Genomic DNA, 22,936 nt, shown 5'->3' with positions numbered 1-22,936 from the left:
TTAATGATATGCCATGATGAGATGTATGGAATAAAATGTACATGTATGTGTGAGTGTTTCCTGCGTGGATGTGCGAACTAAGACAAAGAAGACGGCTTCTCACTATAAAATAATGTCACCAATGGGAAACTATGGGACCAGTAATGAGGTCACTCAGTCTTTACTCAGTTTGTCCACTTGAGGGCGTCATTGACAGCTGGAAGTGTGCTACCTATGAATGCTGACGGATTTTGGGCAATTTGCGACCTAAATACTTAAAATAACTGAAAAGGTTTATTAACTTGCTCCGTTAAGCTTCCAACTACTAATGGAAATACATAATATATGCGATATAACATGAGCTATACGATAATGACTATTCCAAGCATACAGTACTGACATCTCAACATATTATTACAGTTGGCGTTATGGTAAGTAACGCTGTACGACTAGATTTCTTTGATAAGTCAACCGTCAAAAACTCTACTATTTGTACTCGGACTATTTTGTCATTACCTAGCTTGATCCGGACACGCGCATAAAAAAAGCACAAACCCGTGCTTCATGACTTTAGAAGCTAGAATTTACGAGGAACACCTGAAGGCAGCAGGACGAGTTGTCAATGGGAAGGCTTCAAGATGGTGGTATGTAGCTTCAGCATGTTGAATTGTAAACACTGAAACCATTATGGCTCATTTTGTTAATTTATTGTGATCTCCATGGCAGAAATTTGGGCTCCAGTTCAAAGCCACTCTGGAAAATGTGACCAGTGTGAAACCAGAGGGCGACGACTTCCGCTGGTTTCTAAAGGTAAGATAGCTGACAAGCTAGCATGCTAGTTTACTCCCTCACTTACAGTATATTACAGCATGTTTATTCCCTTTCTGTGTGTTTAGCAGTGTTCATTATTGTGTCATGTTCGTTATGACAGCAAACATACAAATATCCTCCCACATAAAAGCTAAATAATACTCAGCAGCACTACTACCACAAACCTCTAATTTACCAAAAAGCAAAGGTGGAAGAAGTATCAATACCACAATGTAAAAATACTCCATTACAAGTAAAAGTCCTGCAGATAAGATCCTACTTACGTAAAAGTATTACCTACTAAATCCACTTAAAGATCCCCTCCAGAATTTTAGTAAGACATGCAAAAGGTACTCTGCTTGGAACAATAATGTGTCTCTGATATGTTTTTTTCCCCAGAAAAAAGTATAATTACCACATTGAAGTTTTTAAAATGACATATACTACTTCCTCATTAAAAAAAACAAAAAACTATAAATATGCAAATATATTTCATTTTAGAAGTTTAACTGCTGGACACATAATGTTTCCTTGTTCACTATAAAGTTCATTCTCAGTGTTTGTGAACTGGAGTTACATATTGGACCAGGATCATCTTCCAAACTGTTTGTGTTGTCACAAATCATGCTTTTAGGCCCACCACTTAAAATTATATTTTCGATGAGCACAGTGAAAATTATGAGGGAAGATAAGATATATTTTAATGTCCCTGTAGGGAAATATGGTCTGGACTCCATCCTGCAGTTCCACAGAAGATAAAAAAACATTTCAACAGCTCATAGCTTCCATATACATACACAGTTTGCACATACACATTCACAGCAGTTTGCCTATACACATACACACCTACTGACAATGGCACAACCCTCATGGCCATCATCTATATTACATGTTATTGTAAAGAAGCTTGATGAATATAGTCAAGAATGAATGTTTATATGGTTCAGCCTCTTGGGAATCTTGAATCTTCTATCAGAAGGCAAGAGCTGGAACTCTGGGTGGAGAACATGAGTTGGATCAGACACTATTTTCTGTGCCTGTCTGATAATAGACTGCTCATAAATTGTTTGGAGGGACAAGTGTTTTTAATCCAAAATTTTCAAAGCGGTCTGTACAAGACAAGCGATCTGTGATCTGACATGTGATCTGTGATGTGAAATTTCCACTTTCAGCAGATAAAAGTGAAAACAGTCTTCTAGTGTCAAACTCTGCACATACATCATTCTGCACAGTGAAGCTCAAACATCCAACTGAAAGAACAAGAAGAAAAACTATATTTTTGAGTGGAGGGGGACTTTAAAGTACTAAACCAAAAGTAATCGTTTTGCAGAAAATCGGACTGCAACTGATATTTTAAATAAATGTAGCAAAGCACATTATTAATACTGATGAGTCAGTGCATAAGCAGCATTTATTGTCGTAGCAGGTTTAGGTGAAGCTAGTTTGAACTAACTAACTAACTGAGGGGTGTTGAGATGATAGATTGGGCACGAAATAAGAATAAGTGTAGTTGGATTTATTTTTCAGGCCTTTTCTTTAATCTTTGCATTTTTATGAAATATTGGAGAGTTTTACCTCTTTAGGCCTCAAACAGTAAACAGTAATTTATTACAAACCATGTGAGGTGAAATGTTTCTTTGGTCGCACTGCAAACAACTCGTAGACATCTGAAATGTGACAAAGAGACACAAATACACACTCATTTTTTTTGTTAGGGCCACAAGCCAAAAGGTTTGGGAACCACTAGTTTAAACTTTAACAATGTAGGGTAATTTATAAGCTCATCATTATGTCTTTTAATGTAAAATTTCAATCTGAAAAGTAATTAAGCTGTAAAATAAATGTAGTGCAGTAAAAAGTACAAGGTTCCCCTCTGAAGTGTAGTGGGGTAGAGGGGTCAAATTGCATAAAATGAAAATACTCAATTAAAGTACAAGTATGTATGTATTTATGGATTTGAGTAAATGTACTTACTTTCATATGGTAATTTTGCATAAATATGTCAAAATTGATACATTTATAAATGTGTAGGGGATTGTACTCTAGTCTCCACATCTGCTTGTAAGTTTAAGAGCTTCCTCCAGGTCTTCAGTGCCTTTGCAGTTTAACTACAACAGTGTAAACTTGAATCACAGCCAAATATCACTTTTTTTAAACCTGCCGTGGATTTGTTGCTTTCTGTCAGACTCAAGCAATGTTTTATATCTTTTCCCCTTAATTTAGCTCAAGTGTGGCAACTGTGGAGAGATCCCAGATAAATGGCAGTATATAACTCTAGCGGTAAGGATGAAAAATGATCTTTGTGCACATACAGTTCGCCATTTTTTATTAAAATATTCACAACCATGCTATCAATCTGTTTTTTTAAATGTTTCCATAGGAGAGTGTGCCACTAAAAGGAGGTCGAGGCAGTGCCAGCATGGTGCAGAAGTGTAAACTTTGCAGCAGGGAAAATTCAATTGGTACGTAACATGTCATTTGACTCAGCTTATCGTTATTTTCTGAGATGAAAACTCTGAAACAATGACATCTATAATGTTTCCACACAGATATCCTGGGGGACACCATCACACCTTATAATGTAAGCAAACATCCTGCAATACTGTTAAACTCACATTCCAGCCTGTATTGTCCTTGGTTGTTTCTCTTTAATGATGTTAGATACGTTCTAGTACATTCATGAGCTTTTTAGAAATCCCTTAAACACATTTGTGTGTCACACGTTGACGTAGGCTGACAGTATGTTGAGTGAAACGGATCTTTTTTTCATCTGTTAACATCGTGTGTCTCTAATGTCGCTGTATGTCTGCCGGGTGAAGGCCGAGGACAACGAAAAGTTCAAGACAATGGTGCAGTTTGAGTGTCGAGGTCTGGAGCCCATCGATTTCCAACCACAAGTGAGAACCTTTTTGTTACAAGTTTTACAGTTTGTAGAGCATTAAATGTATTGTGTGTAAAATTTTAGTTTGACCTTTTTCACAGCTGACAGACATTTTGGCAGTTTACACCTGTGTTTCCTGCTGAGTCTCTTTTTTTTTTACTGTGGAAAAAATCTAATGCTCCAAAGTCAAGTGACAGTTTACTTAAGGTAACACGATATGAAATTGTAACGCAACTCCTCTCATTTTCTTCCTTTTTTTTTTTTTTCAAACTCACCCCAGGCTGGTTTCGTTGCAAAAGGAGCAGAGTCTGGGACACCGTTTCCTGAAATCAACCTACAAGAGAAAGTAAGTGCACTGGGCACATCTTGTCCCTCAGTGTAACTGAGTTAAAGCTTTGTACATTCAATTTGTTTTCTGTACAAATGTAGACTTTTTAAATAAAATGACTTGAAACTGAATTTTATCCTGCATACTGCACTGTTGATATGATATATATCATTAATTTGTGATGAGTGAGTTCCAGTAGCTATCTTGTTACAGTTCTGTAATTCATACATACTTCTGCTACAGTCCGTAATTTCCTAAATGTTATAAAATGACTTTCAATAATCCCAGCAGTGTTTAGATAATGCAATAGTTTATTATAATGTGTGTGTGCAACTGGACAAAATTTCATGTGAAACATTTCAGGACTGGACAGACTACGATGAGAAAGTCAGCGAGTCGGTGGGAATATATGAGGTCACACACAAGTTCATCAAGTGCTGATGTCATCATGTGATGAGTGACAGAGAGAGATGAATGAACACTACGGCCAAACATCCGCTGTCTTGTTTCCTAATAGCAAGGATGCTTCAGATGCTGAGGTGGCGTTGCTTATGATGAACGTTAAAGGCGTGGCAAAGGATTTCAAGGATGTCCATACACATGTCTTGGATTGATCAACATGTCAAGGCTTTTTTTTTTTTTTACTGCCTCAATAAAATTGAATGGTGAAAATTCTGAGTTTCTTTGGACAATTGAGTGACTTCAGATAGGATTTATTCACCTCCTCTTTAGAACTGAGTCAAGTGGAGAAAATGTTTCATATGAGATTCTCATATTTCATATTCATATTTATACAGAGCAAATATACACATGTCCCATTTGGAGAATATTAAATGAGGAGCAACGTTTGCTCATTGGAAAGACCTGTGGGTGTTTGACCAGGGAAGAGTTGGAACTGTAAGAGCTCTCACTCTGTTTGTATTTCAAGGTACCATTAACTGAGCAGGATTGGATCTCATATTTAAAAAATAGTAGACCTATAGAAATGAAAGGACACAATTGTCTGTCACCCTTTCAAAGTACATATGCACACACACACACTTGTAATAACTTTGATAGACAGATTGGATAACACTTTATTTTTACAGGTCCCTTAATTGAAATCTGAGTAATTTGCTGGCATTAAATGTTAAATTATTAGGACATTTTTACAGAGGTTGGTGCAGTTTAGTACAAGTTATAAGAATAAACAGAAAAAAGTGTTAAGTTGGTTTGGTTGGCAAGTACCCACTAAATATATCAGGGTTTATATGTAGTTGTTAATTTGCAAAAAAGAAATTTAACTAGTTTTCAGTGTGTAGTTTTGTGTGTCAAATGATGTATTAGTATATTAGGTTCCTTTCTAAAAGTTCACTAAATATAGCTTCTGTGTAACTGTTAGTTCAGTACATTTCTTTGGGAGGGTTATGCAATTGTATACAGGAAATGTGCTCATTGTGGTTTTTAAGAAACAGCCTAATATGCTCATTTGTAGTTTATCACAAAAATACACAACAAAAACTATGTATTTTCTGTCAGTTAAAGAATTGTTAAGGGTCCAATGTATGAAGAATTTGTGTATTTGTTTTTCCTTACAATTTGCACCAAGTTGCATCACCCTTTCTGTAAAACATCCCAAAAATTAATCGTCAAATACCTGCAAATTACTCAGAAAATGTGTATAAAATTAAAGCACCTTAAAATAAAGTGTTACCACCGATTTTAAGGAGAACAGTTTTCGGATAACTTTCCATCCCACGCCCACAGTGGCAGACAGAAAAGTGTTGTTTCGTCAGCACCGAGTGACACATCAGCTCGGATATAGAGCATCTTTGTTATATAGTGGATCCTGTCAGTGCTGCTGTTGACAGATGTGTGTCAGTCTAGACCAGCTGCTGACCAGAAGTGACCATGGCACCTGCAAAGAAGAACAAGGTGTTTGTCATCGGTGTGGGGATGACAAAGGTAATATAATGTACATCTTTACTGTCTCAGTCCACTGCATGGACGACCTTATGCAAGACTTAAGGCTAGCATAGGTGGCTAACTCAAGACTGCAGTGCATTGAACATGTTTCACTGCAAAACGTCCGCTTTTATACTTTAATGTTACAGTTAGCTAATATTAACATATCATTTAGCATTGATTTATGGTGTTGATATTGTGCTGGAAGCTCTCTAATCTCCGTCACAACTGACAGTAACACATAGTAAACATTAGCTAGCCAAGTTAGCCACAACAAAGCAACGTTGGTGCAGTTAATGTTTGGTTTTGTGGTTTGTCTGTTTTAAAGTTGTCGGTTTTCGTGAATAAGATAGGTAAGTTACGGGTTTGGGTTAAATGCTCGACGCATTTGAATCTGTAAATCATGCCTCCAATGTCCACTTTTCCAGTCCATAGTTCATGGTCAACAACAGAGTTACAAACTGTGTCAAGGGTCACCTTGCAGCCAACGTCATGAATTATAACTCCAGAGTTGTTTAAGGTCCTCCAGGACAAGTCAACTCTCATGCCATTCAAGAAAAGTAACTAAGTCTATGAGAGCAAGTCTCAAGTAAAATCTGCTGTCTTCATATGCAGACATGAAGTTTTCAGACCTCTTCAGACCTCTGAATGCTGATCATGCCCATCACAATGACACAGCACTCCCAGTGGATTTGAAACATGCTCCCATTTACACCTGTTCATGTTTTTCATGTACTGACATAGTATCAGTTTAGTGCATTTCAGTGCTTAATGCCACTAATACTACCTTATATGTGTTGCTGTTTCCATTTCTTTTCTATTTGACCATTCATTGTAGATATTTCATTTTTAATATTCTCGAAACAAACAACTTGATTTGCAAACTTGCAAAACAGATGTGTTCTAAAGTAGAGTTGTATCTTACTAATGTAAAAGAAATTACTTAACTTAATTGCTCAAAGAAGCGTTAAAAACAGGTGTGAATGCTTATGTTGAGTGACAGTGACCGAGTGTGTCTGGCTTTTCTGTGTTTCGCTGCAGTTTGACAAGCCTGGAGCTCGAGGCGACTATGACTACCCTGATATGGCCAAAGAAGCAGGTACTTATCTTTACAGAATATGGACTTTGTTCAGTGATTGGAAAGATATTGTATCTGAAAATGTGTTAATTAGATCTTGTTGTATAACATGTAGTACAGTGTTTTATTACTGCATTGTCTACATTTTAGGTGAAAAGGCCCTAGCAGATGCAGGAGTCCCATATTCTGCCATTGAACAAGCCTGTGTAGGATATGTCTATGGTAAGACCTTCTTGTTGAATCTCCATTAAAATGTAACTGTTATATACTGTTTACATCTCATGCACATACAGTATATGCTCTTGTGACACTCATGTAACATCCTGAATGTAATTACCTTCTCATCCCCTTCCTTACTCTCTCAGGGGACTCCACATGTGGGCAGAGGGCCATTTACCACAGCCTGGGCCTGACCGGGATCCCCATCCTCAACGTCAACAACAACTGCTCCACAGGCTCCACTGCTCTCTTCATGGCACGCCAGCTGGTCCAGGGAGGTGAGTCAAGCAGCGATGAACTCCTCAAAATCGACATTCTTAAATCATTTGTAATGGTAAAGTTGACTGGGTCTCACTACAGAAGAAAGAGACTGCAACATGCATAGACTTTACTTCTGCAATGTAACCCGTTATCTGTTATTTAAGCAGAAGCGTGAAAACCCGCCTCTCATCTCCTCTCGCAGGTCTTGCTGACTGTGTGCTTGCCCTCGGGTTTGAGAAGATGGAGAGAGGATCTTTGTCCTCAAAGGTATAAAACTACATGTTGTGTGTTGTTGTACCAGATGCTGAAGAGGTGGACAAAATAACACGAACACTTCACAATATTTTGCAGACTACTGCAACAACACCACATACTAAAACAAAAATTGAGAGTTATAATCTGCACAGATTATCGAAAGGATGTTGGATAATATAGAGGTTGTTGTTATAGTGTCCACCTCCTGAAGTTGTGGTTTGCTAGTAGCATTTTTGTTCTGGCTGAAAAGCAAGAAAATCAGCTAAAAATAAACCAAATAAATCACAGCAGACACAACAGATTCAAGATTTACTTCTTGCTGTAATGTAATCAAAACATAATAAATTTAGAAATATGTCAGTATCTTATCACAAAAACAGGCATCATTACTTCATATCATATAATAGTACAAGTATGTTAGCTCACTGCAGATGTTTATGGTGTATTTGTTTTCTGCCTCAGAAATCCCAGTTTGTTTGTGTATAAATGCAATGTCACCCAACTATCATTCTCTACTAAATTTGTCTTTTTTTTTTGTATGAGGTGAAAAACGTTTTGAAAAGTAAACTGTTAAAAATTACCTGTTTGTAGTATATGGACAGGACCAGTCCCATGGACAAACACATGGAGGTGATGATCAACCGTTATGGGATGGCGGCAGCTCCAGCAGCACCACAGATGTTTGGCAACGCTGGCAGGGAGCACATGGAGAAATATGGTACATGCTAATCGCTCACAAGATCGAAAATATTAAAGTTATGTTTTTTTTCTTTTGCACTGGGGGGTTGTTTTGTTGACTTATTAAGTTTGCATCTGTGAATTACATTGTATGTAATAAATGTTTGTGTCAATGTTTGAATCTCTTTCAGGAACTAAACCAGAACACTTTGCAAAAATCGCCTGGAAAAACCACAAACATTCCACCAACAACCCGTAAGACACAGATAACTCTAAAAACAAATGGTTTCCTCTAAACGTCCTTTTGTGCATTCATGTTAATGTGTGAATATGTGTGTGTACATACATGCAGTTATTCCCAGTTCCAGGACGAGTACAGTTTGGAGCAGGTGATGAACTCTAGGAAGGTGTTTGAATATCTCACTCTTCTGCAGTGTTGGTAAGAATCTCACACATTTCCTGTCATTTCCTTTTAATAAATACATTTTTAATCTAATTCAGAGAGCACAAACTGAATACATGGATATAATTACACTAGGAGTAAGACTGATCTGTCAACTGATGATAATTCAGTTCCTAAAGCAACCATGTCTGTTCGTGCTGCTCTTCCTGATTCATCAGCCCTACATCAGACGGTGCTGGAGCAGCAGTCTTGGCAAGCGAGGCCTTCGTCAGGAGTCACCGTCTGGAGAACCAGGCAGTGGAGATTGTGGCCCAAGAGATGGTGACAGATACCGCTTCTACGTTCAATGAAAACAGCTGCATTAAGATGGTGAGAAATGTGAAAAGCTTTTTTTCTGAAAATTCACAGCTCTTGTATCCTTTTTTTTGTAATACTCGCATGTAATACGTAATACAGCCACAATTAGAACCAGACAAGGAAATATTACAAGAAAGTACGAGATGTATGTTTTTCATGATTCAACTTAAACGATGTTGACCGAACAGATAATAAGGATGAAAGAAAATACTTATTTTCAGCTATAGTTTTACCCCTCTTGACAGTCTCAAGTTTTTGTAATGTACTGGTGCTTAATTATGATACATTTGTTTCTATTAATACATTTTTAAACATATCTCTTTTTGTTTTTTCTGGTCAGGTGGGATATGACATGTCTCGGTTGGCTGCCAAGAAGTGTTTCGAGACTGCAGGTCTGAAGCCCAGTGACGTTGATGTGGTCGAGCTGCACGACTGCTTCTCAGCCAATGAGCTCATCACGTATGAGGCTCTGGGGCTGTGCCAAGAAGGTACTGCTGCATGGCCTTACTTTATCCTCCCACAGTTTTAAAACTTCAACTTTTAAAGCTGTTCGAAGATCAGAGCGGGAATGAAAATGTTTTCCACTGTCTACTTTTAGAGGAATGTATAGACATGAAAATGGGACTGGTTTAGAAATGTCCTACCTCCATATAAGTTATAAAATATTGAGCATATGCTGATATCCACATCAGTGTTTCCCCTACATAGAGCCATGAGTTATGAGTGTATTCGGCTGTCAGGTCCTGCATGAAACATTCTTGCGTGAGATACAGTAATAAGGATTTTAAGAGTTATTTGATTAAATAGTTGTGTCACACTGAGAGACACGATCTAGAAATCGTCACAGATCTTGTTGAAACATCCAGGCATTAGGATTATTGTACAGGTGGGACTTGAGGTCATTTATCTAAATAGGGGATCAGCTACTAAGAAATGCGTGTAGCAAAGTCCCAGCCCCAGGTATCTGTGTCAGGCATGATCTCCACAACAAATCTCTTATCCCCAACACCTGTTTTGTTTGATCAGCTTTACAAATTGAGCGAGCACAGAGAGTTGGATGTAACAGAAAGTCAGCCTCGGACTGTAGTACCCAACCATGTCAGCTGACAGCTACATCAGTTTTGTTGACAGCTCATAAAAATACTGTATATTCACTCTAGAGATCATTTTCAAAAAGCTTTATGATCTGATATGTGGATGAAAAGCTAAGATTATACTGTACATTTTACTGCTTTCACACTTACCAAGTGGTGCCTTTGACTGCAGAGATGTGTTCAGCGCAAAATTAAATTAGTTTGGGTTTAATATGTTGGACAGAGAATATGTTGTCGCCATCACTTGACATTCATCAGTTGCTATTAGTACAATTTATGGATTGGTTTCTTCCTTGGTTCTAGACATAGACATAGACATTTTTTTTTTTTTTATACAGAAAATAAAATATAAAAGGTGCAACTATATGTAATCATAGCTGTGTTTGCTTGAATCAATCAACTTCCACATTCTCCACTACTGTGTGTCCTCTTCTGCAGGTAAAGCAGGAGAGCTGATTGACAGAGGGGACAATACTTATGGTGGCAAGTTTGTGATCAACCCCAGTGGTGGTCTCATCTCTAAAGGACATCCTCTGGGTGCCACAGGTACGCCGATCCAATCTTGTCATATACTCTAATACAATGTCAACATTACATAATCCAGTCTGGATCAGAGTCAAAAGCATTTGTCAAGGGTGCCCTGGGGTATCGATTCAAGCTTTGCCAAACTATTTCCATACTGGCCACCAGGTGGCATGTGTGTCACAGCGATGGTTACCTGGATTATAACTGAGTAAAAGATCCTTTTTAGCCTTCATGTGAGAGGGAAGACACATTTTTCCAATTCATTGTCACATCTGCTCAGGTTTGTGTGAACTGACACAAGCAAACACATATTCACACACACACCGACTGACTGTAACAAGGTTAAACAAGACTGTATTCTCTCTTTTCCTTCTTCTTTTTTGTGCTCATTTGTCTTCCTCTCTGCCGCCCCCCCCCCCCCCCCCCCCGCATCAAACCCCACAATCTGAGTCATCATTCCCTCCAGCTCATTATTTTTGCATCAACTTTCCCCCCATCCATGTCATCAATACTCCCCCCCCGTCTCCCGGGTCACTCCGCTAGTGTGCGAGTGCCCCAGTCAGCTAAGCTCTGTCTGATCCATGGTGTTGCTCCTAATCTTGGTTGTAAAGCTCTGACCTCTTCCTTCAGGAACACTGTGAGCAGAGGTATCAACGGCTAATTAAATGACTCATGCAGGGAACCCCTTCACAGGAGGTAGTGTGAGCCACCTCAGGAGTGATTTTCATGTGCGGACATGACACCTAAGGGCCTTGAAGTCTAAGCGGCGCACAGCTTGATTGTGAATTGCAACATACCTTTACTCTTCAGAAAAGAAAACACCTGTAATCATCCTTTGTCACGCACTTTTGAAATCTACTCTTCAGAAGAATTTAATGGTTGGCTCTTAGTACTTACACATTCTGAAAGATCCTTTTTCATTGTGTATGAAAAACATGTCCTCAGTGATTTCTAGAGGCTCTTTATTTTTAATGAATTGCCCGGGGGACCCTGCGGTACAATTTTTAATTGGCATTTAGACAAAATTGCTCTCACACAAACAAGTCTGCGTGGAGAGGATTAGCGCTGCAGAAGGTGAAAGACGCACCATGAAGAGGTCTTTACCCATAAGTCCTTTAGCTTATTGGGATAATGGAGAAATGCACAAGCTCATTAAGCAGATGGGATGAAATGCTTAGCTATAACGCTAGCTCAGGAGCTGACCCTGGCGAGATTAGGGAGTGAGTTGTCATATTAGGAGTCAACTTGTCACCCCTGTCTGTGACGATGTTGTGTTTTACGTTTAGTTAAGTGTCTTCACCTGGAGACTGAGACATATGAAAGGATTATAGCTACAATACGTTTTGGTGTTTTTTCATTATCCCCCACAGTTCTATTAAAAAGAAAATGTATTTACTACAGCTGGATATTTAGACCAGATAATCATTTCAGACAATATTTCCCAGCTGACTACAAATGACTACAACCTCTTTGTGTATATTTTGCTTCATTTTAAACATGTTTCAGATCTTCAGCTGCTCTTCCCATCATCACTGTCACTGTTTGAAAGCGGCTATGATCAATATTTTTATGTTAACACTGGATCAAATGACTATGTGTAGTGTGAAAGAGCTCACTTATTAGTGACAAACCCACAAAGAATTATCACCTGACTCCACAATTTCACCTCAGCTATAAGGACCATTTTAGTGTCTTTCAGCCAGGACTCCAGAGCTGTCCCAAAATCAAATGTTGTTTCTTTACTTTGTAAAGCAAGAAAGAGTTAACCTGTGGCCCCCAATATCACTAAATCCGCCTTGTTGTCAGTAACAGTATATCTGAATAATCCAGTGGTTGAAGGCAGCACTGAGTAGAGTTGAAGGTGAAAAAATGCAGATGCACACAGATGCTCCCAATCTGCTGATTTTCTTCTTCCGTACGTTTTTTGGATCACATCTACTCACACATTTTTGCAAATATTATTTGTTTTTAATGTATTTTTTTTAAATTTAATTTTAATTTTCACATGTAAAACATATGTGTCTCACGGGGGTTATTACTTTTCTTACAGTTATTGAGATATTTGTCTCAGTTTTTACTGTAGACATTTTTTGAATGGCTGTCTATCAGAGTACGCATATATTCATCAAAATCTCAAATACTATGCGTGCTAAAGTAATCAGACTTGGTACACAGTTGCCAAATGGAGATGTGCTCAACATATTAAAGCATGTATTCAATAGTGCCACCATGTGGTCAGTTGTTAAGTGTTCTATGTTTTGGCTAATAACATGTTTCTTAAGTTAAGTATTAAGTATTCCAGTTATCCAATCCACATTTTGTAGGTCAAACAGCCCTGGAAAGGACTGTTTGACCTACAAAATGTGGATTTTTCCTGGAACTGTATTTCAAAGTATGAATCAACCCACATGTTAAATATAATGAACAAGGCCTAGAAATAGTAGAATCTGATAATGACAGCAAAACCTTTCCACCCGTTTTTGTGTTTTTCCTCTTTCACTTTAGTTAATGTACCTCTTGTGTATCCAGTTCGTGTATCTGTGTGTGGATGCATTTTTCAGCTTCATCAGCAATAAATTACATTGCCAGGCACTCACACGGCCCGACACTACATCCCTGTCTATGACTCATGTCACCCTCACCTTCTGTCCTGCTGTCTCAGGTCTGGCCCAGTGTGCAGAGCTGTGCTGGCAGCTCCGTGGACAGGCTGACAGGAGGCAGGTCCCAGGAGCAAAAGTAGCCTTGCAACACAATATTGGCCTAGGAGGAGCTGTGGTCGTCACTCTCTACAGGATGGGATTCCCCCAGGAGGCCAGGTGAGCAAGAAGTTATCCAACGATTTGTTATTGGTTCAGTCAGATACTTAATGTGGAGTTTATTTTCTAACCGTTGCTGTCGGTATATTGTGTATTCTTTAGTATGCTGTAGTCAGTCTGTCAGTCTTTGCTTTATTGTTCTAACGAGAAATTTAATGACCCACAGTTGAACATTGTCTTACATTATGACATCTCCAGTTCTTCATTATTTGGCTTTTGTGCTGCAGATACAGTATATTGCTTTATAATCTATTCCTGTTCTGCAACACATCTGGATTGAAAAACTGTGGATTTATACAGCCTCACATGTACCTGAATCAAGGTTGAACCTCCGATAGCTGAAGCCATTTTTTTCCACATAGTGTGTACTTTTGTATCAGTTTTTTCTGCTTCTCACAGGTCCCACGTAGGTGCAGTTCTCACCAGCTCTGGCGGCAGTCTGGAGGGGTTTAAAGCTTATCCTGTCTTCAAAGAGATTGAGAAACATCTACAGGAGGTACACCAGCATGTTGTAATTAACAAAAGTTCCTCTCACACTTTAATCTCAATACTTTGTGTTTGATTTTGGGATATCAGTATATTTTCATCCAATTAAATGCATCCATATCCCTTCTCTTCCTTTAGTCTACTGATCTTTATATGTCAGACAAATATAATAATACACGCATAAGTATTTCATCAAAGAATAGTAAAGGTGGTTACAAAATAGTTTTTTTGTGCTTTTTTTCATCACAATATACAGTTTTATTCTTACCATTAAAAAGTATAGAATTGCTGACCTTCATAGCTAACAAGGACTCACTGTTGTGAACGTTGTCCATTAATTTATAAAGCATTCATACTTAAAGGTATATTATGTGCTGTTACAATAAAACAATAATATCTTTATTTGTAGAGCTCTCTCCAGCAAATACAATACAAAAATATCATTGTTTTATAGGTGAAAGATGAACGCCAACTCTGAATCAAAAACATTTAGAGTGGTCTCTCTGCAGCACCGCAGCTCTTAAACAATTCACATTGACAAGGCATTATTTGCATGTAACATATTTATACTCATGTCTGTGGAAATTACGAATATCTGTATGGTATGACGTCTGTTGTGACATTCAGAAAAAAAAAACATGATTAACAATATTTGCACCGTGTATTCAAGGCTAATAATTGTGCTTTGACGTAAGACAGAAAAGGCAAGGCGGACTGGTAATTTATGTTGATTAGTGAGGCTGTTACATGGGGCATCCTTCATAAGGTACAAATGGTTCTTGACAGGTAGGCACGCTTTGTCATAAAAACACCCAGGTCTGTGTTAGAATATATTCATTTATTTTTTGAAAGCCTGTAGTTTCAAGCATTTCTGAACCCAAAAGCGTCTCTTTCTTTGAAATGACACTGACCATCTGAAAACCATTGGAACTTGTGATTTATGATCAACCTGTCAGTTATAACCTGCTTTTGATGGTGCCTGACAGTTTCTCATCTCACTCTTAAACCCTTGGAGTGCAGAGGAGAGCCGCAATAATCATGTGTTGGGGTGGTCAGTTGTGAAGCGTGCCATAGGGCTGCTGAAATGGAAGTGGCAGGGGGCAGGATTATCAATGTGAAATACATAATAATATTGATTTGGATATTAGTCACTCCTGCCTAAAAGCTGCCAATTTGGTGGGTGTTTCTTTAAAAGGCATTGTTTTCAAGAGAAGGGTGCCTGTTTTTTTTGTTTTTTTTGCCTGGCAGGTAAAGTTTAGGGTTGGATAACAAGTAAGCGCAGTGAGATTTACTCACACTTCTCAGACAGTCCACAAGCTGAGAAATATATTCCTTTTTTATATTAAGCCCTCCCGCACAGCTGTGTGTATAATTTGTGCATTCAGTCATATGAACAAGGATATATACAATCAATACTTCCTGAACTAGGGGTCAGTCCCATCCCCCCCTCCCTCATGGGCTGAATCACTATTTTGAGGGTCAAAGTTCAGTCACAATGAGCTATGCGCAAGGCCCCGGGAAGCTAATACGTCTCACCTCCTTCTTCGTTGAAATAAATGAGCGAGTTTCGGTGTGGCCGCATATTTGAACAGAGAACATGTCTGAATCTCTGCAAGACAGGAAACACTTTAACACTGTATTCATAGCCTGCAAATATAATGATCGTGAAATAGTTAATACAATCAAATCATAGTTTTAACTTCTCAAATCTTAGTTTTGTTAACCTGACAGACATTTTATCACTCCATATTAGAGGCATAAATGTGGTTTACACTTACATAGTTTCAGACATTGTTATTTCTTCTATGTTATTGTAGTTCATTAGCAGTACATTTTGGCTGAGGTGATTTTTCTCAGAATAAACCATAAACCTTTGATTTAAATGATTCAAAAAGCACTCTTCACATTACAATAAATAGTTGAAGTATTTAATTTGAAATGTGTGGGCAGCTGCTACAGCCATCATATTACAAGGACTATTTCATGGAGCTTAAAAGCCTTCTCGACTCCCTGCAGGAAGGAGAGAAGGTCGTCAAGAAGGTTGGCGGAGTGTTCATTTTTAAAGTGAAAGATGGACCAGATGGGAAGGAGGCGACTTGGGTGGTGGATGTGAAAAATGGCAAAGGTTCTGTCACCAATGACCCAGGTATGTATCTAAAGTAAGTTGTTAAACTCTGCTGTTTTTTCAAAGATCTGTTTATTGGATGAGAACTTAGATGTCCAGTGTAGTCAGTACTAGTATTCCAAAAAAAAGTTGTAATTTTCACCATTGCACCACTCAACGCTGTATGCATTCACGCTCCTAAAGGGGTCAAAACTCCAGCAACACTTGTAGTATCAAGAACGGCTTGTGGCCTTCATCAGTACTACTTCACTAGTAGGTGAAGTTGTGCTAGAAATCCCTACTCTGCTGTTCAGGCTCCTGACACAGCACTCTCCGGAGCTCCAAGTCAATGCAAGTAGTGAGACGAAAGAAAAAAGAATCAAATAATAATGCCAGAACAGATGTATACTTAGGAAGGTACATACTGTTAGTAAAAGGAAGTGTGGTGGATACAAATGTCATACATCACATTTAATTAAAGACAAGGCATTGATAAAAGCCTCCCACATCTTCTTGAAAGCTGCAACAATCCTTGATAACAATAAAGGATCTTCTCTGGACTACAGTAAAGTTAGTTTGTTGAGCCATTGTACTTTTGGTGGTGGGGAAATCTGATTTCCTGTTCATTAAGATACATTTTTTCCCAACAGTGCTAGCAAATAAAATTAAATTTTTAAAGATAAATAGTTTTAAGACATATGAAAGTAATCTGCTTTGAATAATACTTTGTGTCTGATGTGGCTTTTCCATAAAAAAGGTCAGTTACCTGGTTAGAAATTCTTAAAATGCTTTTTACTCTTTCTACCTCATTAAAAACCCAGAATCTATGAATATGCAAATATTGTTTATTTCAAAAGTTGAACTGCTGGACAAAAGATGTCTTCTACCTCATTGTAAAGTTCATTCTCAGTGTTTGTGCACTTGAGGCTTCAAGTTTCCACATCACACTTGTGCGAGTCGTATACTGGACCACGATTGGCTCCAAACTATGAATGTTTTCATACTCTAGCATCCTGTTGAATGGTAGTTTCTCTAATGTCTGATGTTAAATCAATAATATCCTTCCAGACTTTTTCAATCATTGGACATCATGTGTAGAAAATCAGCATTTGTAGTTTTACATTTGTGGCATACACGTGAGATGTTATTGTTTGAATCTGATTAACCTGAGAGGTTTCTAGTTTGTCCTATATATATTGAATTAGCCTGTACTTTGATATTACATGGGTTTAGAAAGACATTTTCAATTATAATTTTCAATTTTTTTCATCCTGAGCCTTATTTTCCCACCTGACTCTGTTCAATATGATGTCATTAAAAGAGCTGAGGGATTCTCAGAAACGATGCTTTAATAATACACACTCTCTATCAGATGGAGTTAAAACACGGTGAAAACATATCATTTTCACACAATGAGACCTCTGTCTCAGCCTGTTTTCACACACTAACACCCACATCGTAGCAGTAGTATGTACACTGTGCCCTTTGGTCTACTCTTATTATATTTCACACAGCTCTCTCTTTTCTTACACACATCTGTTTTAGAAACCGTGTGTGAACAACTTTTTTTATTCGCTCATTTTCCATGAGACTCAAAAGAGCAATAGGTTCGCTCGCATCAAACAAGGCCAGGTTTCAAATGGAGAAGCTCATCACAATTGGTAGGTTTGTGTTTCAATGTGGCAATACAATTGTAAGGATAAGATTTGATTGTGTTCAGATGTTAGGGATCGCTTTAGCCCTCTGGATGTGTATTAGACAGATGCAGTTCCACAGGTGTGTAAAGCTCTCCAATAAAGTAGTTAACATTTTAACGTTGTGGCAGTCATCAGAAGAGCGGGCTCAATTTCCAAATAACTGAAATTATCTTTTCAATAGCTTCTGTGATGAATTTAAAGAATGATAATGTTGCTGCAATGGACGTCAAAACATGAAACTAACTAAAATCTCTCACACACACACACACGCACTCTTTCATAAATAGCCACCTGACTGTTTCCATTACGCTGGCTCCCTCTGTGATGTTCTCTGGATTTAATGGATCAAAGCCATTATTTCTGTGGTTACCACTGCTTTTTCATATGACTGAATGTTCCTGAAATGGAAAGAAATGTTCAGGGATATCCTAAGATGTTCTGTTGCACAGGTTGTGTAGCAAAAAAGGTTTTTCAAAATCAATACTTTCTTTCTTTCTTTCTTTTTGCCTGTATAGTGTGTAGTCTGTACATTTCTATATATTTTTATTTGAAAAGTAAGCTGCATCTTCCTTTCTTATTAACATTAGAAGATCCCAGTCTGATAGCAAGGTAGAAACTGTGGACAGGTGCTAATATAGCAAAAGCTAATACAATACATGCTGGTATATAATTCCATTATTTGTAAAATAAATCACTAAATAATTAAATATATTACTTAAATAATCCAAAACAATTGATACAGTGTATACACATATGGTGTGTGCTTAGTATACATGTATGCCTACATGTTGGAAGTAAAGTTTGGTGCACAGGACGTGGTGCACTGCCTGGGACCCCCCACCAGTCAGTCACAGATGAAGAATCTTCTTGGATGAGTCCAGTTGCCTTTGAAAATCGCAGCCATTTATGATTCTGTGATGTTGTCAAATTGAATAGCTGGGGATTTAACTCAATTTCTTGTAATGTGGTACAATTTAGGAATGGTGACCATACCTTATTGAATTTTAAAATTTAACGCTAAGCGAGCTCGAGAGGGATTTCTTTCATCTGTGCCAGCCAAAAATGTCTTTTCTTGTTCTGCGTCTATGGCCTTGATACACACAGATGAATGTTTCAATAATCTTGGTCTAACATTGACTCAAATTTGGCCTAAATGAATGAATAATGACTTCAGTGACTCAGCGTTAATGTTTGCAAGTCAGGTATAATTCTGACTAGAGCTGAAAGATGTAGTCTGTGAAATACTTCAAATTGTACTGTAAAGGTACACCACTAATAATACCATGGAGCAATGTTGCAAAGAGTTGTTCCCCCTTTTGTTTGTATTGTGCATGTGCACAAGGACACGTACACATCCGTCCAAAGGCAGGGAAGAAGAAGACTAGAATTTAGAAAGCATGAATTTAAACAAAAAAAAAAAAAAAAGATTTTGCTTATGTTTTAGGAGGAATGAAATGTGTTCAACACATTTATTAGACCTCAAGGATACACACAGTGTGTTCTGGTGAAAAACACTGAATGTCAACATAACTTTAAGTGACATGTATCATCTCACTTCCTTTTCATATTCGTCAATAGAGGGCAAAGCTACACAACGTGAAAAATTATATAGCTGAGATATAAAGTGTGCAGCTCGATCAATACATATACAGTCCATTTACTGAACAGTACAATGGTTCATAACTCTGCAGTGAATACTTCCTTTGAAAGCATGTAACAATCACTTTTTGTTTAGGTTGTGTCAAAGAGGCATTGGTTTATTGCAGCACATATTTTCTAAGGGCTGTATGACTGTGAGGGACGCTCAGGACAAAAAGCAATTCACCACACACACCCTGCATGCTGTTTTTACAGAAAAACAACATGTTTTCATCTGATTTCACGATTTGATGCCTGATCAATAGCATATTGATGTATCACTACGCCTGAAGCAGAAATCATGGCTGTTTTTATGATGATGGAAAATGTTGTATCCTGTTTTAATAAGCTGATAAGCTGCTGTCACAGAACACAGCGGGCCAATTTTCAGTCAGGATATAGAAAGTATGAGTCATAAAGCTTTCTAAGATGTGTCAATGAAAGAAGAAAATGAAAGTATTGTAATTATGGTGACTTAACATTTACCTTTTGTGTGTCTTTCTCCAATATATCCAACATTATGCATACATTTATTCCTCTTTTGGGGTTAATTTCATCTTTCTTTATATGTGTAAAAGGTACTGCAAATATGAATTTGTTCTTGCATATGTGGATTTTTAACTCTAATGCATTTGATATGTCATTGTATTCAGCCATAGTGAATAAATTCCTCTTCATTTTTTCTTTATTTTAGGTAAAAAGGCAGACTGCACCATAACCATGAGTGATGGGGATCTTCTGGATTTGATGACAGGAAAGCTGAACCCACAAATGGTGTGTGTAATTATGTGTTAACAATATCTTTGTCTGTTTTACACGAATAAAATATAAGTTAAAGGTTTAAAAAAGTCTTAGATTTAACATTTTAGTTTGTGCAAATATTTTTCTTTCCTAATTCCCATGAAGTTCTCTGGATCTGGGTCCATGAGGTTTTTTAGGCAGCCAAATTCATTTGTTGTTTCTTTTCATAAATGTAAATTTGCTTTCACTGAGAGACAAAGACATGTCACATTTGTATTTACCAACTTTAACCCAGCTGAACATTTTATGTTTGAACAAATTCCACTCCACTGATTTAGTCAGCCAGAGGAAACTCATCATTTTGAAATTTAACTAATGTTACAAAGGTGTAAATAGTGTCAGTGGACTCACTTTCAGCTCTCAGAAATATGATAAATGTCTTATTATATTATATTCTGCTGACAGAGGGGAAGTCTGAGGAATGCATTTCTGCTCATACAACTATATCCAACTGGAAATCGGATATCTTTACCTTTTATTTAGAGATCCTCTGCATACAGCATAAGTAAAATGCATATAAACACCTACATCAAGATTATATTGATACCAATTAGAAGGATTAACCATTAACTCACTTTTATGTAGCCTAAAACAGAAAGTTACTACAGGTATAAGATGGTAAATGACTGGAAAAAAATGAAAAACACAACACTTGATCAGCACCATTTTAGTCTGTTGACACCAGCTGTGTAGGAAATGTGTGGACCTGTTTGTTTCCTGCCATCAAACTAGGGGCGTCTGGCTCTGTTTAGAGAGTCCGATAACAACCCCCTTACAGCTTAACTGTCAGAAGATAACAAGCTCCTGAGTATCTAACAAGCCAAAAAAGTGAAAACTGGGTTTGTGCTAGTTCAGTGCTTGCCACTTTTTAGAAATATCTTTTATTTTTTTAGTTTTTATGTTGTTAATTTACAACGTTTGTCAAGTTATGTGAATGTCAACGCAAGGAAATAAACTGCTCAGTCCAGTATGCCCACAAGCATCAGTCCTTACTCTGTTTTATGCTTTTCTGACCCTCATTAGAGATATGAGCTCTGACTGGTCAACTGTCAGCCTATCCTGCTGTTAGACTGCAGTATAGTGTGGCTCTAAATCTAACATCTCCAATATGTCACTGTACTTGAGTTATTCAAAAAAAGTTTTCTATAGCCTGGAGTCTTTCAGTAACAGTAGTAAGATTAAAAGTATCTTTTCTTGAGGATGAAAGTTGACTGTTTATCTCTCTCCTCTGATCTCCCGTCTCCTCAGGCGTTCTTCAAAGGGAAGCTGAAGATCACAGGGAACATGGGCATGGCTATGAAACTGCAGAACCTCCAGGTTACACCAGGCAAAGCCAAGCTGTGAGACCCTGCAGAAGTTTTATAGGAAAACTTCATCCCTCCTACTGAAACTGTAATTTTGCTTATCAACCAGCTCACTGAATACTAAAATAATGTGTTTAATTTTCAAAGACGGTCGATACAGTATTAATTCCAGCTGCTACTTTGATATCAGAGTACAGACAGCAGAGAGATTCGTTCTTAAGATTCATATTATTGGATCTTGGCCCATTATCTTCAAATCTTGTCAAATTGTAATGAGTCCAGTGAGACGTTATGCACAGGAGCTGCATATGTTTATGTCAAGCACCTGTATTTCGTTAATAATGTAGTCAAACTCAACGTGCCTCTGATTTCTGTCTATGAAATTATTCAAAGCCACTGCTGGCCTGAGCTATTTTGATAGATCATTTTCTAAAGAATATATGTCTGTAAATCGTAGCAATCATCTAATTTTTTAAAAAATAAATCCTTCACTGACAGTAACAACTTATGGGCTGGAAAATGATTATATTAATATTTACCATCTTTCTATTTCATCATATTGTGAAACAATTTTCATAACGGCTCTCATATCTAGATGAATATGTTCAATTTTACAGAAATCTGTTATGATGATTAGATCTCAAATACTTGAGAACATGTTTTTTTTTCAGTATTTTCTTGTTAAAATACAAAGAAAATATTTGAGTCAATGAAATAAGATGAACTTCTTTCCACATCATTATATTTTGGTAAATATAACAAACCTATATGGATGTACTGTATGGGTGTGTGTGTACTTGTATTGAAGACCATCGTTCAATTCAGGCACAAATACAGTAGGAATCACTTATTGAAACTTATTGATCAGGTTCAGCTCTCTGGTGTGTTGAGTTTGTTTAAATTGATTATATTATTGTTTGCCTTGTGGTCAAACAAGTCTTGCTGCTAAGATTGCACCATTGAAATGTTACAGCTAGTTATAGTAATTGGCTTGAACCACTGCCTTTCTGTCCCTAAACGCCATTCTTTATAAAACATGCATGTCTCATGATTGAGACAAGCATGTCTGTCAAACTGGAGAGCATGCAGCTCTGGAGATACTGATACTGGAATCTACTATAGGTCCATATCATTTCTGTTGCAGATGCAGAATATCTTAAATAAAATAAAAGTTCTGGCTTTGATGGTACTCAAAACTCTTTTCTCTGCTAGCAAATCTGTCTGTACACACTCTCAAATATTTACTACTAGCAAGCCAAAGCAAAGAGCACTGCCTGA

At 37.6% G+C, this 22,936-nt stretch overlaps 2 protein-coding genes across 2 annotated transcripts; both read left to right on the top strand.

The window, feature by feature from the left end:
- Positions 1-259: 259 nt before the first annotated feature.
- czib (CXXC motif containing zinc binding protein) lies at positions 260-4,676 on the top strand. Its single transcript, XM_067605256.1, has 8 exons — positions 260-623; positions 706-789; positions 3,013-3,069; positions 3,170-3,251; positions 3,339-3,370; positions 3,609-3,686; positions 3,951-4,016; positions 4,362-4,676. Exons 1-8 carry the CDS (start codon positions 618-620, stop codon positions 4,437-4,439), a joined length of 483 nt encoding a protein of 160 aa, XP_067461357.1. The 5' UTR covers positions 260-617; the 3' UTR covers positions 4,440-4,676.
- A 1,107-nt stretch (positions 4,677-5,783) lies between these two features.
- scp2a (sterol carrier protein 2a) lies at positions 5,784-22,847 on the top strand. Its single transcript, XM_067605249.1, has 16 exons — positions 5,784-5,942; positions 6,984-7,041; positions 7,171-7,242; positions 7,386-7,517; positions 7,703-7,767; positions 8,347-8,473; positions 8,625-8,688; positions 8,786-8,872; positions 9,055-9,205; positions 9,534-9,681; positions 10,726-10,833; positions 13,475-13,628; positions 14,028-14,124; positions 16,131-16,260; positions 20,248-20,327; positions 21,603-22,847. Exons 1-16 carry the CDS (start codon positions 5,889-5,891, stop codon positions 21,696-21,698), a joined length of 1,623 nt encoding a protein of 540 aa, XP_067461350.1. The 5' UTR covers positions 5,784-5,888; the 3' UTR covers positions 21,699-22,847.
- Positions 22,848-22,936: the final 89 nt, after the last annotated feature.

Source organism: Thunnus thynnus, chromosome 12, assembly GCF_963924715.1.
Source record: "Thunnus thynnus chromosome 12, fThuThy2.1, whole genome shotgun sequence".
Lineage (NCBI taxonomy): Eukaryota > Metazoa > Chordata > Actinopteri > Scombriformes > Scombridae > Thunnus > Thunnus thynnus.
This window is presented reverse-complemented; position numbering and strand designations above follow the sequence as displayed.